This window comes from Primulina huaijiensis, chromosome 6 (assembly GCF_012295235.1).
Source record: "Primulina huaijiensis isolate GDHJ02 chromosome 6, ASM1229523v2, whole genome shotgun sequence".
Taxonomy (NCBI): domain Eukaryota; kingdom Viridiplantae; phylum Streptophyta; class Magnoliopsida; order Lamiales; family Gesneriaceae; genus Primulina; species Primulina huaijiensis.
Window position 1 is genome coordinate 17,531,121 of NC_133311.1, and position 14,666 is coordinate 17,545,786.

Below are 14,666 nucleotides of genomic sequence, written 5' to 3' on the forward strand. Positions count from 1 at the left end.
TAGTAGGTAGAAATTAAAATCAAATAAATATTTTTATTTATTTTTATATATTATATAATATGATAATTATATAAATGAACTCGAGATAATTATATAAATGATTAATCTAAATAAAATTATTAGTATCACTTCGATTAACCTTAAAAATTGATATTTGACTTGACTCACAAAATCAATAGCTCAATTATCATATTATATGATATATAAAATTAGGTAAAATAAATAAATCATGCAAACACTGTCGGCACATGAACATATAAGAAATATGAATTCAAGCAACAAATTTGAAATTATAAAATTTATTATGATAATGTTAATTTTGTCATTACAATCTAATATATAAACTTAATCATTCTTATTAAAATTATACCAAATATAAATATTAAATATAATATCATACAATATTTTATTTATCTTTAAATTATCTTTATATTATATATGTGTATCAAATTATACTTAATAATAATATATTTGGCACATGTTTGTGTTGACTTGACCCTGATGGATAATTTCGTAAATTGCAGGAAGCGGGTGTTCGATATACGATTTAACAACTCAATTTGGAACCAAGTTTACAGTACACTGGGAAAACCTACTGTAATTTCTGAACTTTCTTCACCTCTTCCCTCGATTCCGCTGCTCGAAGAGTGAGCCATGCCGCGGAGGAAGCCGATTTCTAGCCGGAAAACGCAAAAAACGGAGAAAAATTATGCGGAGCCGGTGAACAAGCGGCGTACCAACGCTGAACGCTCCGCTTACTTCGCGCGGAGAGAAGCCGCTAAGGTATTGCGCAGCACACTCCAGGGTGACGCTAGGCAGCGAGCCGTCGGTTCTATTAAATCTTTAGTTTACAGTCCTTCAATCAGAAACAAGAAAGCTACCTTTGCTCTGGTTTGTGAAACACTGAAGCGTAAGCTAGCAAGACTCGCGTTGAACTATCTTCATTTCACTGGTTTTTTTAGAAGAATATTATATTCTAAGGGAGGTTATTGTATATCTCTGCTTTGTTTTGGGTGTGCAGATCTCTCAGTTATCAAGAATGTGTTAGATGATGCAAATGTTCTAAGTGCTAAGTGGAAGGTGATTGAGGAAGAGGATAATATATGCTCAAATTATATATTCAGAATGTACTGTATGAAATGAGTGGAATTCCCTGATTGAATTGCTTGTGTGTTTCTCTGTTGATCATGTTAATGTTTTGGTGATAGCATTTCACAATCTACAATGCCGTACTGATTGTGGTACTTGTTTTACAGAGGCAGAAGGAATTAATATATATAATTACATATGATACTCTTTTTGGTCAGGTAAATTGTTTTTGGCGTTATTTATTAATCTGGTATAGTGAGTGCAAAATCGCATGGTTGGCATTATATGTTTTAGTTGTGGTTTCATTTCTGCTAGCATCAATTTTTGTGTTTCTGTATTTTACGCCATTTGTTCTGTTCTTATGTTTTTTGGCATTATTATTTGGCTTCAAAGTTATTTTTTGTAGGAGGGTACATTAACTGGTGATGCAGAAAGATATGTTATGCTGAAAAAGGATGCATTGCAATCGGCATTGTCACATATTTTATCTCGTAATGGAGCAAAAGAAGTAAAAGATTTGGTGGTTCTTGATAAAATTAGTGGTACGTATCTTCTTGCTGTTTGCTTCTTTTTATCTTTTTTTTATAACATTATCATGAGTGTAGAAATCTGGAGTTATGGTCGGAAGATTGAAGAAATTACTTTGTTTGTTACCATTTCAAGTTTTTGATTTTTTATTGATTAAACTTTCATTTGTTCTGTCCCTGTCTTGGAAAACTCTACTGGGTTCTTCTGATGATCTCATAGAGATTAGTCTTGGTCTTAACCGTTTTGAGGCAGCTAAAAGTTGAAAATTTCAGTCATACATATTCTCTCATGTGTGATACACCCTGAAAAGTGTCTTGCTTTAAATTGAGTGTGAAAAAGGACGTTTATGTAGGCAATTAGACATGCATTGCCGTGATAGTTGTTTCATTGTAATAATCACGCCTTAATATATTTGGTACGAGTCTCCTCAGATTTACAAAAGCCACGATTTGCTCGCGTAAATACTCTGAAGATGGATACAGAATCAGTTATCAGTGAATTAAGGAAACAGTACAAGGTATGCCCTTCGACTTATATTGACTTCAAAGTGAATACCTTTTTCTTGCCTGGTATTGCATCGTGTCTTCCTCGATGGTGTGGCAGAATACGGGGTTGTTTGTTCAATTTACTTAAGTATAGTCCAAACTGTTGCTGAATAATAAATTAATACGATATAATAATGACAGGATTTCCAAAAAGTTAGCCTTGGTATCTGGTTCAACCAAAAACACTTGCAATGTTTGGTTTTACTTTTATTGTTTTGGAAAAATAATTTTGGGAAAGATTTTGAGAAATGATTTTGGGAGATCTACAATATGTTACTATTTTCTGAGAAGGTTTTCAGGTGCATGTTTAATAATGTAACATTATGTTTGGTAAATATTATTAAATCACATATAATTTTGTAAGCAGATTAGCGTGAATGATGGATTAGAGTGAGATATTTTTAAAATATAAAATGATGAATTAAAATAATAGTATACTTTAATATTTTTAGTAAATGGTGAAAAATAAGTTAATGTAATCATTATTTTGGGAAATGTAGAAGATGATAAAAATATTATTTCTGGAAAAAGATTGAAATTAAGGTGATATATTTTGTTTTTTGATCAAGTATAAATTCTGTTTAAGTGACAAATTTTATCGACAGATCTTTGACTATTACATATGCCAATCAGGTAAAAAAGGATGATATGATTCCTGATTTGTTAATTCTCCAACCACGTACTGATTTGCACAATCATCCTCTAATCGTGAATGGAAGTGTCTTTCTGCAGGTATTATGGAAAGAGTCAGGCTATATCTCCTTGCATAATATTTATGCCAAAAGAATAAATATTATCATGAATCATAAATGTGTTTTTTGCTTTTGGTTTGTAGGGTAAAGGAAGTTCCATGGTTGCTGTAGCCCTTGGACCTGAACCAGGATGGGAGGTGTGGCACTTATGATGTCACCCCACACGTTTCGTTCAATTTCATATTTAGATGTTGCTTGACGTAAGTGTACTTTTTAAGGTCATTGATGCTTGTGCAGCTCCGGGGAACAAAACTCTCCACCTTGCCGCTCTTATGAAGGGTAGGGGGAAAATTATAGCTTGTGAGCGTGACGAAAAAAGGGTCAAGCGCCTGAAAGGAAATGTGATATTGTCTGGGGCTTTGAGTATCCTTTTTCAAAATAGAATTCAATTGAAAACTTTGCTCAAAATGATTTTAATTTATTTGAATTTAACTTCTCAAATATGAAACAGTTGTGAATTCTCTTCGATGTTCCAATGTTATATGACACAAATGATAGCATTCTAGCTAATTGCAGTATCTATTAACTTGTGTTTAGTCAATTTATGATGAAAGATGGTAGACTTAACTTGCCTAGATGTGAAAGTTAAGCATGAAGATTTCTTAAACCTCAATCCAAGTGATCCTTCATGTGCCAAGGTATCGTGAATGGTTTTTGAATTGAGTTAAACCTCTTTTGATTTTATTCTAACAACTAATAGTTGAATGCTCATAGAAAAACTCTATAAATTGAATTTCCCTAAAAAAATTTTCTTCACGTATTCTTTCTGCAGATTCGTGCTATATTATTAGATCCATCTTGTTCTGGGTCTGGCACTGTTGTAGATAGATTGGACCATTTACTCCCCTCATATAGAGCAGGTGATTTTTGGGTTTTTGTCTTTAATGTGCAACTTTTATGCCTCTGAGGCATACGGTTGATTCCTGTCATTTGATTTTGTTAGCACCACCCTGCATATGGCTGCACATACAATTTTTTAATAGATGGTCACTTAAAAATCATTTGTTTGAGAAAAATCTTTTATAGCCGAAGGTGTATTGTTCTTTGTATTTTCATGCTCACATCATGCCTATAAAATCTTATTTTATGGTTCTTCGTGACTTGAATCTTCCTGCTGTTCTTGTAACTCTATTAAAAGAAGTGGCTATATGCAACGGAATAAGTGAGGTGGAGAATTTGTATAAGAAATGCTGGACCCACTTCTTAATAATGGAATCCGAGGGAACTAATGAGTAGGTCCTTATGTAATTAATATGTTATCATTGTTGATATTTTTAACCAGGTCAATCTGATGACGAAATAAAGCGACTTAAAAAGCTTGCGGGTTTTCAGAAGAGGGTTCTGGAACATGCATTATCCTGTAAGCCTACATACTGATAGATCATTCCTGCGTCAGCATAGTGTGTTGTTTCTATGGTCCTCGGTAACAAATTGGCCTCGTCAAAACCTTTTTATACCCAATATCATACAAGATGCTTTTGGATTAGCCATGTCGTGTTTTGTAAATCGTCGTTCAAGCTGAATTGTATGATCACAAACAAAATGACATCATTCTACTTGTTTTGGATTTGTTATAGTTCCTGCAGTTGAAAGAATTGTTTACAGCACATGCTCCATCCATCAAATAGAGAATGAAGACATAATTAACTCGGTTCTACATCTTGCTTCTTCTCATGGTTTTCAACTGGAAACGGTTTTTCCACAGTGGCCTCGACGGGGACTCCCAACTTTTGATGGATGTAAGTCTTTTGTAGTGAAATAATGTGTATAATAAGTTAAGACTCACTCTAAATTTTGGCCCTGTTTTTTACATTTTAATCATAAATGTGAAGCAGGTACTTTAGAAAAAAAAATGAAAAAATGGTTCTTTACATTACGTACTCTTACATGACTATCTTTCTTTTATCATTTTCCAGCTGAACATTTATTAAGGACAGATATAGTGGAAGATAAAGAGGGGTTCTTCATCGCTCTGTTTGTGAGGAAGATCTTTCAGCACTCAGAAGACCCGGTCGGTGTACTTGGAAAGAAAGTAAAAGTTGCAAGTAAATTTAGAAAACCTTCGAACATTTTTGTTGCCAAAATGCTTAAAGTGCCATTTAAACCAAGGAAAAAACTATAAACCCAATTATGCCAGCGTATCCCATATTTCATGTAAGCTATACATCTTGTCTATTCACTTGATTGTTTATTAGAACTTCTTGAAATTCGGCAAATATTACTGCTTTATTGGCCTATTAGATCGGCAATACTTTAGTGTTATTAGTGGGCTGGTTGATTGATTCGGAGGCCTATCAATGGATAATTACTCCACTAAGTAATGCTTTTAACACATGGCGCTTAACTTTTAGGGTTTAAACGATCGAATCGAACCAAATATCAATAAAAATTTAAGTTTAATTCAATTATATTTGAAGTTCGTATTTCGAGTTCTAAAATTTTTAATTTTTTTGTTTAAGTTAGGTTCAAGAAAAAGTTGGAATTCGGCTCGAAATATTTGAATTTATTTGTGAATTATTTTAACTATTGTTCGGACAGTTCATGTTCAAGAATAAATATTTGAATTTCGATATTTAATATATAATTATACTACTTTAATAGAATATTAAGGTCGTGAATTATCGAAAATATAATTTTGGTGGTTTGACTTTATTTCAATAATTCAAATATTTATCAAGTCCCTTGGAAAGTTTACAAAACGTTTCCACAAAACGGGCTTCATTGATAATGTTTAGGCTGTGCTTGGTTGGCCTCAGTTCCAGCGTTAATATTGTCACTCCAAAGCCAACTTCCTCGCCGTTAGTGCAAAACTTTGTGAAGTTCAGCTGTTCAGGTTTCTTGTCGATTATAGTTTTAATTAATATGATGTCGTGATTTTAATTAATCAGTCAATTATACATATTTAGAATTATGAATTTTAACATTATAATCGCATACCAAGAAATTGGAAGAATACCAAGAAAACAATTTGTTGCAAAAGACGATTTGAGCCCAAAAGGATTCAAATTCCAAAACAAACGGTGGGAGCTGATTTGCTCTATCAACAAATATTAACTTCAATAGTCCTAGGCTTCTTCTGTTGCGGTGGCTCCAATTTCTCCACCGTCACGCTCAGCACCCCGTCCTGGCACACCGCCGTGATCTTGTCGGTATTTGCGTTTTCTGGCAGTACAAATTTCCTCATGAGGCCATCTCCAATCCACTACACTACATTCTGCACTACATTGATGTTACACTAAAATCATCTCCAACCACATTGCACTACATTTTACACTACAATAGAATATTCCAAGAATATTCTTTTTCTTTTCAATATTAATATTTCTGTTTTATGTTAATTGTTCGTAATTTGTACCATTTTAACACATTATTAATTTAATCTGTGTTTTTTTATTTTTTATTTTTACACTTAATTAATTTCTAATCAGAATATTAAAAATGTTATAATTAAAATTTAAAAAAAATATTAATTAATTAAATATTAAACACTTATATTAAATTAATCAAATTAAAAACTAAAAAAAAATTAAAAAAAAATTGTGACGCAGCTTGTAGAGCTGCTCCAATCCAGCGCCAGTTTTGGTGCTGGATTGGAGTGAAATATCATGGGTGCCATGATTGGAGATGGTCTGAGTCTTCCGATCCTCCTCTCCTTCCGCAAATACTTGAATCCCACTTTCTCGTCCTCTGGTTTCCGGTCACCACTAATCACCAAGACATTGTCATCCTCCACCTGCACTCGAATGTCACCTGATCTCCAACCAGGCATATCTATCTGGAAAACATAGGAATTCAATCGCTCTATCACGTTCGCTGGAGTCGCTTCTGCATCGCGCACGTAGGGTAGGTGGTCCTAGGAGCTTTTTTGTTGGAATCTTCTGTTGAAGGATCCAGCACTTGGTGCAGTGCATGGAGAAGTGGACTGTCAAAGCCCATGAATCTCAAGTCCATTGGCTTCTACTCCAAGTATGCTGAATTTGGAAATTCCCGATTTTTTCAGAGAATGAATCGAACCCGTTTTGCTATGTTCGGAGAGGGGGAAATTTGTGAATTTGTTTTTCTTATCCGATTTGACTCATCGTATGAAATAAACAGTCTTCCTCTAATTATATCATGTATTAAAAAAATTAAACAAATTTAATCTATTTGTCGGGAAAAAAACTCTCGACCCATTTATCCCAATTTTAAAGAGATTTTTTTTTACAATACTGAGTTTTAAATGCAATTAATTTCCTATAGTCTATATAGGTTTTCATATTTTTTTAATTTGTAACAGTGCAAATTAAAATCGAAATTCATATATATGAAATACATATCTCCAAAGAGTACAAGCGTAGAGAAATCAAGAGACCAATCTTCACACAACAATTTGAACCCAGAAATACAATTTATTCAAATTCCGAACCCTACAATTGATTGCACCATACCACACAGTTTGCTATATCAAGCGATATTAACTTCAATAGTCCTAGGCTTCTTCGGTTTCGGGGGCGACAGTTTCTCCACCGTCACGCTCAGCACCCCGTCCTGGCACACCGCCGTGATCTTGTCGGTATTCGCATTTTCTGGCAGCACGAATTTCCTCATGAGTTTACCGATCCTCCTCTCCTTCCTCACATACTTGAACCCCTCTTTCTCATCCTCTGCTTTCCGGTCACCGCTGATCACCAGAACATTGTCATCTTCCACCTGCACTTTGATGTCACCGGATTTCAACCCAGGCACGTCTATCTGGAAAACATATGAATCTAGTCGTTCTATCACGTCCGCCGGAGTCGCCGCCATTGCTTCCGCATCACGCGCGTGAGCTCTTTTATTAGCGTTGGTTGATTTGTTGTTTGGAGCTTCCGTTGAAGGATCCAGCATGTGGTGCAAGGCGTGGAGGAGCGGAGTTTCAACCCCTATGAACCTCAAATCCATTTGCTTCTTCGAGTATGCTGAATTTGGGAATTCCGAGACTTTTCGATTTTTCAGAGAATATTTCAAAGTCGAGATTTTTAATTGCTGTAATTGGTCTTGCGAAATGTGTGAATTTATAGATACACTTGAAAGAAGAAGAAGGATGGAGAAGTTTCAGGAGATGAGTTTCTTGGTACAGAAGAAGAAGGAAGCCATTGGGAGGTTCTAGAAGAATCTCCTATTTCCTTTCTTGATTGAATTGTGTGGAGGGCATTTTTGGAAACACAGCAACTATAAACAAACACAGAACAAAATTGAGTGCTTAATAGATGGTAAATGATAATCTCATATGCAACGATTCTCGCATAAGTAAAGATCCCATAATCAAGCTACTGTCTAACCGGCTCGTTCTTCAATAGGCATGCGGTTCAGAGCCCTGGCTTCTCCAACGGCTTGCTCCAAATATTAATTACATAGAAATGGAGCAAAACTTGAGAGTTTGATCTTCTCTAGCTATGTTACAGTTCATTTGTTTGTCAAACAAACGTTGTAAGATTGCACAAACTTTCGGACAAAGTAATACTAACATTACTCCAAACAAGAGTACAGACAGTCAAGAATCAAATAACTCTCATCATGTTCCATGAATGAATCATCTTTGAACGGATTCTCCTCTTCCATCTCGATAATGTTTCGCTCCTACTTCCGCCGAGTTTCTGAATCTTTCCAATGGCCGTCTAACTGTCCCTCTTCTCTTCAACCATATAACGATAAACCGAACCAGATTTCCAACCAAAAGAATCCCCATCACAGCACACAACACTGTAATAGCAATCTCAACAACATGACTCAGAGAATGACTATATATTTTTGGAGTTCAGGCAAGAATCGCTATGCCATAAGTTACAGCTATTGCAGTCACCGTCAGCAACATTGCAACTATCAAACACCATATCAAAAACCTGTGCTTAAAAGGGAGGCCACCGATGAGAAACAATATCATGATGATAGAAGAGATGAATGCAACAGTGTTGCCTCGTATGAAATTCCTGAAGTATTTCGAGTCTCTATAGGACACGGCATATTCTCCTGCACGGTGAGTATTCAGCACGGGGTTGCCTTGTGAATCTTCGGTCAAATCATCCAGCCAAAGGCAGCCTGGAGGGCTTACCGCGGCTTGGAAAGCCATTGTTGTTAATTTGCTATGAGGATCTCTAACAACATTGTCGAGTCTCGTTTTTTGATGAACCGCTGTACTGATTCAGTTGGAGTGCTTCTCCATTTGCAGCGGGCCGGTAGGAGGATTTTTCTGATGTTGGAATACCCACCATCTTTTGAAGTTTCATCCAACATGTCTAGGACAGTTTGGCATTTTTCGGGTTTCCACCAGGTATTTGATTATGTAAATTGAGTACACCATGTATGATAATTTGTTACCAGATAGTATCAGTAGATCGATTCGATATGTAGTTCAGTGCCAAGGAGATGCATCTAAAGGAACATGACCAAGTTTAAAGTGTGATTTTCGATCGATCAACGTGGTGAATGAATCACAGCCATGAAGAAACAACATATAAATGAATCTGACTTAACACAAGATTTATTTAGTGTTGCTATTATAATTACCTCAACTTGCTTATTCCTTAGAGCCACATGCATTATGGTGTCCCCATCATTATCCTTGGCTTTCACAATCTCCTCATTCAAGATAGGCACCAAAATCCTCAAGCACTCTAATCTATCATATTTAACACATAAATGCAACACGGTTTGGCCTCCATCTACCTTCTCTCGAGCAGCAAGTGGGCACAACCGAATCAGCTCCGCCAACACATGATCATGGCCCTCCATGGCTGCAGGATGAAGAGGATTCCTTCCTCCAAAGTCCAGGGACGGTGCAGACGACAACAATAGTTTCGCAATATCAGAGTACCCCTTTAGCTGACGCTATATGAAGAGGTGATGCTTGTTGGGAATCCCATACTTTGGCAAGTATTTCATGATTTCTATTATTCAAGATCTCTTTAACAAATTCCAAGTTCCCTTTCATGGTTGCCACATGTAAGGGGGGTCTTGCTGCTTACATCTGAATGAAACTTTTGTTGGGGAAAAAAACCCATAAAAGAGCAGAATTCATCGCGCTAAATTATTAAGAATTTGACTTAAAATTTAAGCGGAATCGTACCTAAAGCATATTTTTAAATTCTTTAGAACATGTCTTGATCTTACGCGCTCTTTTCTTGAGAGAATCTTTTAGTTTTCTCCTCAGAACTATTTTCTTAATGGAGGAGAGAATAGTGAAAGTGATAACCCGATATCTGAGGATCATGACCCTATATATAAATAATGTTTATCATTATCTCCTGATATTTTTGTTTTAGCTCATCATAAAAACAGAAATTACACTTATGTCTCTACACATTAAAGGCCCAACAAACTATTAGATACATTAAAGCCCAATAACCCGAAATTTTATTTGATCATTTTATTTTGGGTTTAACTTAATAGACAACTCACAACACATAATTATTCACATATAAGCCTATATAAATAAAATTGATGTAACAACTTTATCAAGAAGAAATGGATCATTTTCTTAGAGCAATCGGTGCAAAGTTGCTCCATCATTTGTTGATGCAGATACGTAGATCTCATTTTCTGCCATTTTTTGATTTAGCTCTTGTTTTTCTATGTGTAATGGCGCAAGCAATAGTTTTTTTTTTTTTTTTACGTTAATAATTGATTGTCACATGTATCAAATTATAACTCTTTTTCTATCTGTATTATATTTATAAATTTGTCACACGAAAAAACTATCCAAATGACAATTATGTACTCTATATAACTGACATTACGAATGATCAATTATGATCATAAAAAATCGAACCCTAATTGAATTTTCTAACTCCATCCCTAGAGTGAGAATCTTAATTCTTGAATAAGTATCTTAATTCTTACAACATAGAGTCTGGTCGGAAATTTGCAATATACCAAACTTAAATTATTCTTAAAAAAAACTTAAATATTTTAAAAAATTAATTAATAATGTGGGCCATACCAAATTCGTGGACTATCTATGTTTAGGCAAAAACTTGTGTGCGACGGTCTCACGGGTCGTATTTTGTGAGACGGATATCTTATTTGAGTCATCCATGAAAAAATATTACTTTTTATACTAAGAATATTACTTTTTAAATTAAGAATATTACTTTTTATTGTGAATATCAGTAGGGTTGACCCGTCTCATAGATAAAGATTCGTGAGACCGTCTCACAAGAGACCTACTCTTATGTTTAACCCAACTCTAACGAAATCTGGGATTGTTATACAAACTAGATGAAGGTTGCAAGTCATATTGTTAATTTTCATATGGTTTCTTTTTAATCACTTATGCTATTGATCCAATCAATTAAAATAGCGATTGTAATACAAACTAGATGAAGTTGAAAGTAACTAAAAAGCCAAAAATTTTAATTTGACCGGCACGGAAGAGTCTATACAACACCAGGATATCTATTTCTAGTTTTTGTTTTGTATAAAATAATCAGCAGATCATTTCACTTTAAAACAAAAAATGTGGAGTCAATGAATTTTTTTAATTTTACAGTTAGATGATTGACTGATCATCTTATATGAACACGTCGGAGGTTCTGTGTAGCATAAACTCGCCTACTGACACGATAATAGGATATGAAAATGTCGACAAAGAATTTAATAGGTGGGGCCAAGGTTGGCAAATTGGACGGAAATGTTTAAAAAACGTGGGATGCAAATGTTGGCTTATATTTGTCAAAATAAGGCGTAGGGATTTTAGACGGAAATTTCAGAAGACGCGTTTTAACACTGACAAGAGGCTCTATAAATAGAGCTCCTCTCTTCATTCTGAAACCATCAATTCTTCGAGTTTTCTCTCATCTAATAGCATTTGAGTGCTTAGTTCCATAATATTTGTGAGGTGTTTGTTCTCCTGTATTAAGAGAGTGTGTGTTCTCTTTGAAAATACAGTGAGTGGGTTGTACACCACAAAATATTATAGTGGAAATTCTTTTCATCTTGACCGTGGTTTTTACCCTAATAATTTTTAGGGGTTTTCCACGTAAATCTCGGTGTCCGGTTTATTCTTTATTTTCGGGTTTTATTATCTCGAATTACCGCAAGTGGGACCAACAAGTGGTATCAGAGCCTTGGTTTAAAATTTCTTAAAAATTATGAGTATGCTCTGTGGTTGCAGCCTAGACTGATCTTCCACATCAGAAAAGATTTTTTGAGATTTTTTATTTAAGGCGGGATTATTTTGTCCAGTCTACTAAAATTGTTGTAGACATAATGGCGGGCAGGAACGAGATAACAAAGTTCAACGGAAGCAATTTTATGCTGTAGAAAATAAAGATACATGCAGTTTTAAGAAAGGAGAATTGCTTGGCGGCTATTGGAGATAGACCGGTGGAAATTACGGATGATGGAAAGTGGAATGAGATGAATGACAACGCTGTTGTCAATTTACACTTGGCTATAACAGACGAAGTATTGTCAAGTATCTATAAGATAAAAATAGCAAAATTTATCTGGAATACTCTGACAAAGATGTACGAGGTCAAGTCGCTACACAACATGATTTTTCTAAAGAGAAGACTTTATACTTTTCGGATGGCGGAATCCTCATCAATGACTGATCATATCAACACACTAAATACTCTATTTGCCCAAGTCACTTCCATGGGGCATAAAATAGGGGAAAATGAACGTGTGGAGCTTCTACTTCAAAGTCTACCAGATTCATATGATCAACTTATCATCAACATTACCAACAATATTCTTATGGGCTTTATAAGGTTCGACGATATCTTAACTGCGGTTCTCGGAGAAGAAAGCCGGCGCAAGAATAAGGAAGATAGGTTGGTAACATCGAAGCAGGCAGAGGCTTTACCGATGATAAGAGGAAGATTTATGGACCGTGACTCCAGTGGGAGCCAAAGACGAGGTAGATCAAAGTCGAGAAGTAAGAAGAAAAATATTTACTGCTTTAAATGTGGCGGTAAATGGCACTTCAAAAAAGACTGTACGAGCATCGATAAAAGTTCTCAAGGAAATGTGGCCAGTACTTCAGGCAGTGGTGAAATATTATTCAGCGAAGCAGCAACTGTTGCAGAAGGCATGCACAAATTTTGTGACACGTGGCTTATGGATTCAGGAGCGACGTGGCACATGACGTCTCGGTGAGAATGATTTGACCATTATGAACCAGTCTCAGGAGGATCTGTATTCATGTGAAATGATTATGCCTTGGAAATTGCTGGGGTCGGTACTATCAAAATTAAAATGTTTGATGACACCATTCGCACCATACAGGAGGTACGACATGTGAAAGGACTGACGAAAAATCTTTTGTACTTGGGGCAATTGGATGACATCAGGTTGAAAATTCTCTCAGAACAGAAGCTACTGCCGGGACTTACAAAAGTGTCATTACCCTTTTGTGAGCACTGTGTTACCAGTAAACAACACAGATTAAAGTTTGGCACTTCTACTGCCAGGAGCAAAAGCATATTGGAGCTGATTCATTCGGATGTTTGGCAAGCACCGGTTATATCCCGAGGAGGAGCGAGATATTTTGTCTCGTTCATTGATGATTTTTCTAGGAGATGTTGGGTGTATCCAATCAAGAAGAAATCAGATATTTTTCAGATCTTCAAAGATTTCAAAGCGCGGGTTGAACTTGATTCTGAGAAGAAAATCAAGTGTCTGAGGACTGACAATGGAGGAGAATATACCAGTGAGGAGTTTGATGCATTTTGTCAACATGAGAGCATCAAAAGACAGTTTACAACGGCTTACACACCTCAACAGAATGGAGTGGCCGAACGGATGAACAGAAACTTGTTGGACAGAACAAGAGCTATGTTGAGGACTGCAGGTCTAGAAAAGTCATTTTGGGCAGAAGCAGTCAAAACCGCTTGTTATATTATCAATCGTTCTCCTTCAGTGGCGATTGATCTGAAGACTCCGATGGAGATGTGGACTGGGAAGCCGACAGATTATTCTCATTTGCATACATTTGGAAGTACGGTGTACGTTCTGTACAATGAGCAAGAAAGATCGAAGTTGGATTCGAAATCAAGAAAATGTATCTTCTTGGGTTATGCTGATGGAGTAAAAGGGTTTCGCTTGTGGGATCCTACTGTTCACAAGCTTGTCATCAGCAGGGATGTTATATTCGAGGAAGATAAAGTAAAAGGAGACAAAAGCACACCGAATTCAGAAACTACTATATTTCAGGTGGAAAATAAGACGGACGAAGGTCAAGTTTCTTGTGAAGCAGTACCAGAGCACGAAGAACAAGAACAAGTTGAGTCTGAAGTTTCCAATGTGAGACATTCAACTCGAGACAGAAGACCATCAGATTGGCTTTCAGATTATGTCACTGAAAGCAATATCGCATATTATCTATTATCAGAGGATGGTGAACCATCGAGTTTCCACGAGGCTACTAAAAGCTCGGATGTATCTTTGTGGATGATAGCAATGCAAGAAGAATTGGAAGCATTAAACAAGAATCAAACTTGGGATCTTGTTACACTACCACGAGGAAGGAAAGCAATTGAAAACAGATGGGTCTATAAGATCAAGCGTGATAGCAATAATCAAGTGGAGCAGTATCGTGCTAGATTGGTGGTAAAAAGATATTGTGGCACCCCAAACCTCGTCACGTAATCATACAACATGTGACGTCATATGCATAAAAAATTTTCTTTTCAACGACGTAATAATAATATGATGCATATACGACAAAATAATGCAATCACCACAGTATCTACGTCAATGCAGCAGAAACAGTATAATAAATACACACATA

At 35.8% G+C, this 14,666-nt stretch overlaps 2 protein-coding genes and 1 pseudogene across 3 annotated transcripts; 1 reads left to right on the forward strand and 2 right to left on the reverse strand.

The window, feature by feature from the left end:
* Positions 1 to 554: 554 nt before the first annotated feature.
* LOC140979857 (25S rRNA (cytosine-C(5))-methyltransferase NSUN5) lies at positions 555 to 5,121 on the forward strand. Of its 2 annotated transcripts, XM_073445462.1 has the most exons (13): positions 556 to 910; positions 1,022 to 1,080; positions 1,257 to 1,307; positions 1,496 to 1,631; positions 2,049 to 2,134; positions 2,796 to 2,894; positions 2,998 to 3,051; positions 3,133 to 3,277; positions 3,491 to 3,552; positions 3,687 to 3,774; positions 4,197 to 4,274; positions 4,492 to 4,653; positions 4,831 to 5,121. In XM_073445462.1, exons 1-13 carry the CDS (start codon positions 655 to 657, stop codon positions 5,034 to 5,036), a joined length of 1,482 nt encoding a protein of 493 aa, XP_073301563.1. In that variant the 5' UTR covers positions 556 to 654; the 3' UTR covers positions 5,037 to 5,121. The 2 variants fall into 2 exon arrangements, with proteins under 2 accessions (XP_073301564.1, XP_073301563.1); XM_073445463.1 differs by lacking the exon at positions 1,257 to 1,307 and having other exon boundaries at positions 555 to 910.
* A 2,072-nt stretch (positions 5,122 to 7,193) lies between these two features.
* Positions 7,194 to 8,012, reverse strand: LOC140978845 (17.9 kDa class II heat shock protein-like). Its single transcript, XM_073444075.1, has one exon. It carries the CDS (start codon positions 7,832 to 7,834, stop codon positions 7,358 to 7,360), a length of 477 nt encoding a protein of 158 aa, XP_073300176.1. The 5' UTR covers positions 7,835 to 8,012; the 3' UTR covers positions 7,194 to 7,357.
* A 126-nt stretch (positions 8,013 to 8,138) lies between these two features.
* LOC140979146 (uncharacterized) lies at positions 8,139 to 9,863 on the reverse strand (annotated as a pseudogene).
* Between the last annotated feature and the right edge of the window lie 4,803 nt (positions 9,864 to 14,666).

What these genes read in the sequence shown, in the direction of transcription:
- LOC140979857 (XM_073445462.1), top strand. Translation starts at nt 655, where the DNA reads ATGCCGCGGAGGAAGCCGATTTCTAGCCGGAAAACGCAAAAAACGGAG. An exon ending in TCTGGAACATGCATTATCCT is followed by an intron (nt 4,275 to 4,491) that starts GTAAGCCTACAT and finishes GATTTGTTATAG; the next exon opens with TTCCTGCAGTTGAAAGAATT. An exon ending in ACTCCCAACTTTTGATGGAT is followed by an intron (nt 4,654 to 4,830) that starts GTAAGTCTTTTG and finishes ATCATTTTCCAG; the next exon opens with CTGAACATTTATTAAGGACA.
- LOC140978845 (XM_073444075.1), bottom strand. Translation starts at nt 7,834, where the DNA reads ATGGATTTGAGGTTCATAGGGGTTGAAACTCCGCTCCTCCACGCCTTG.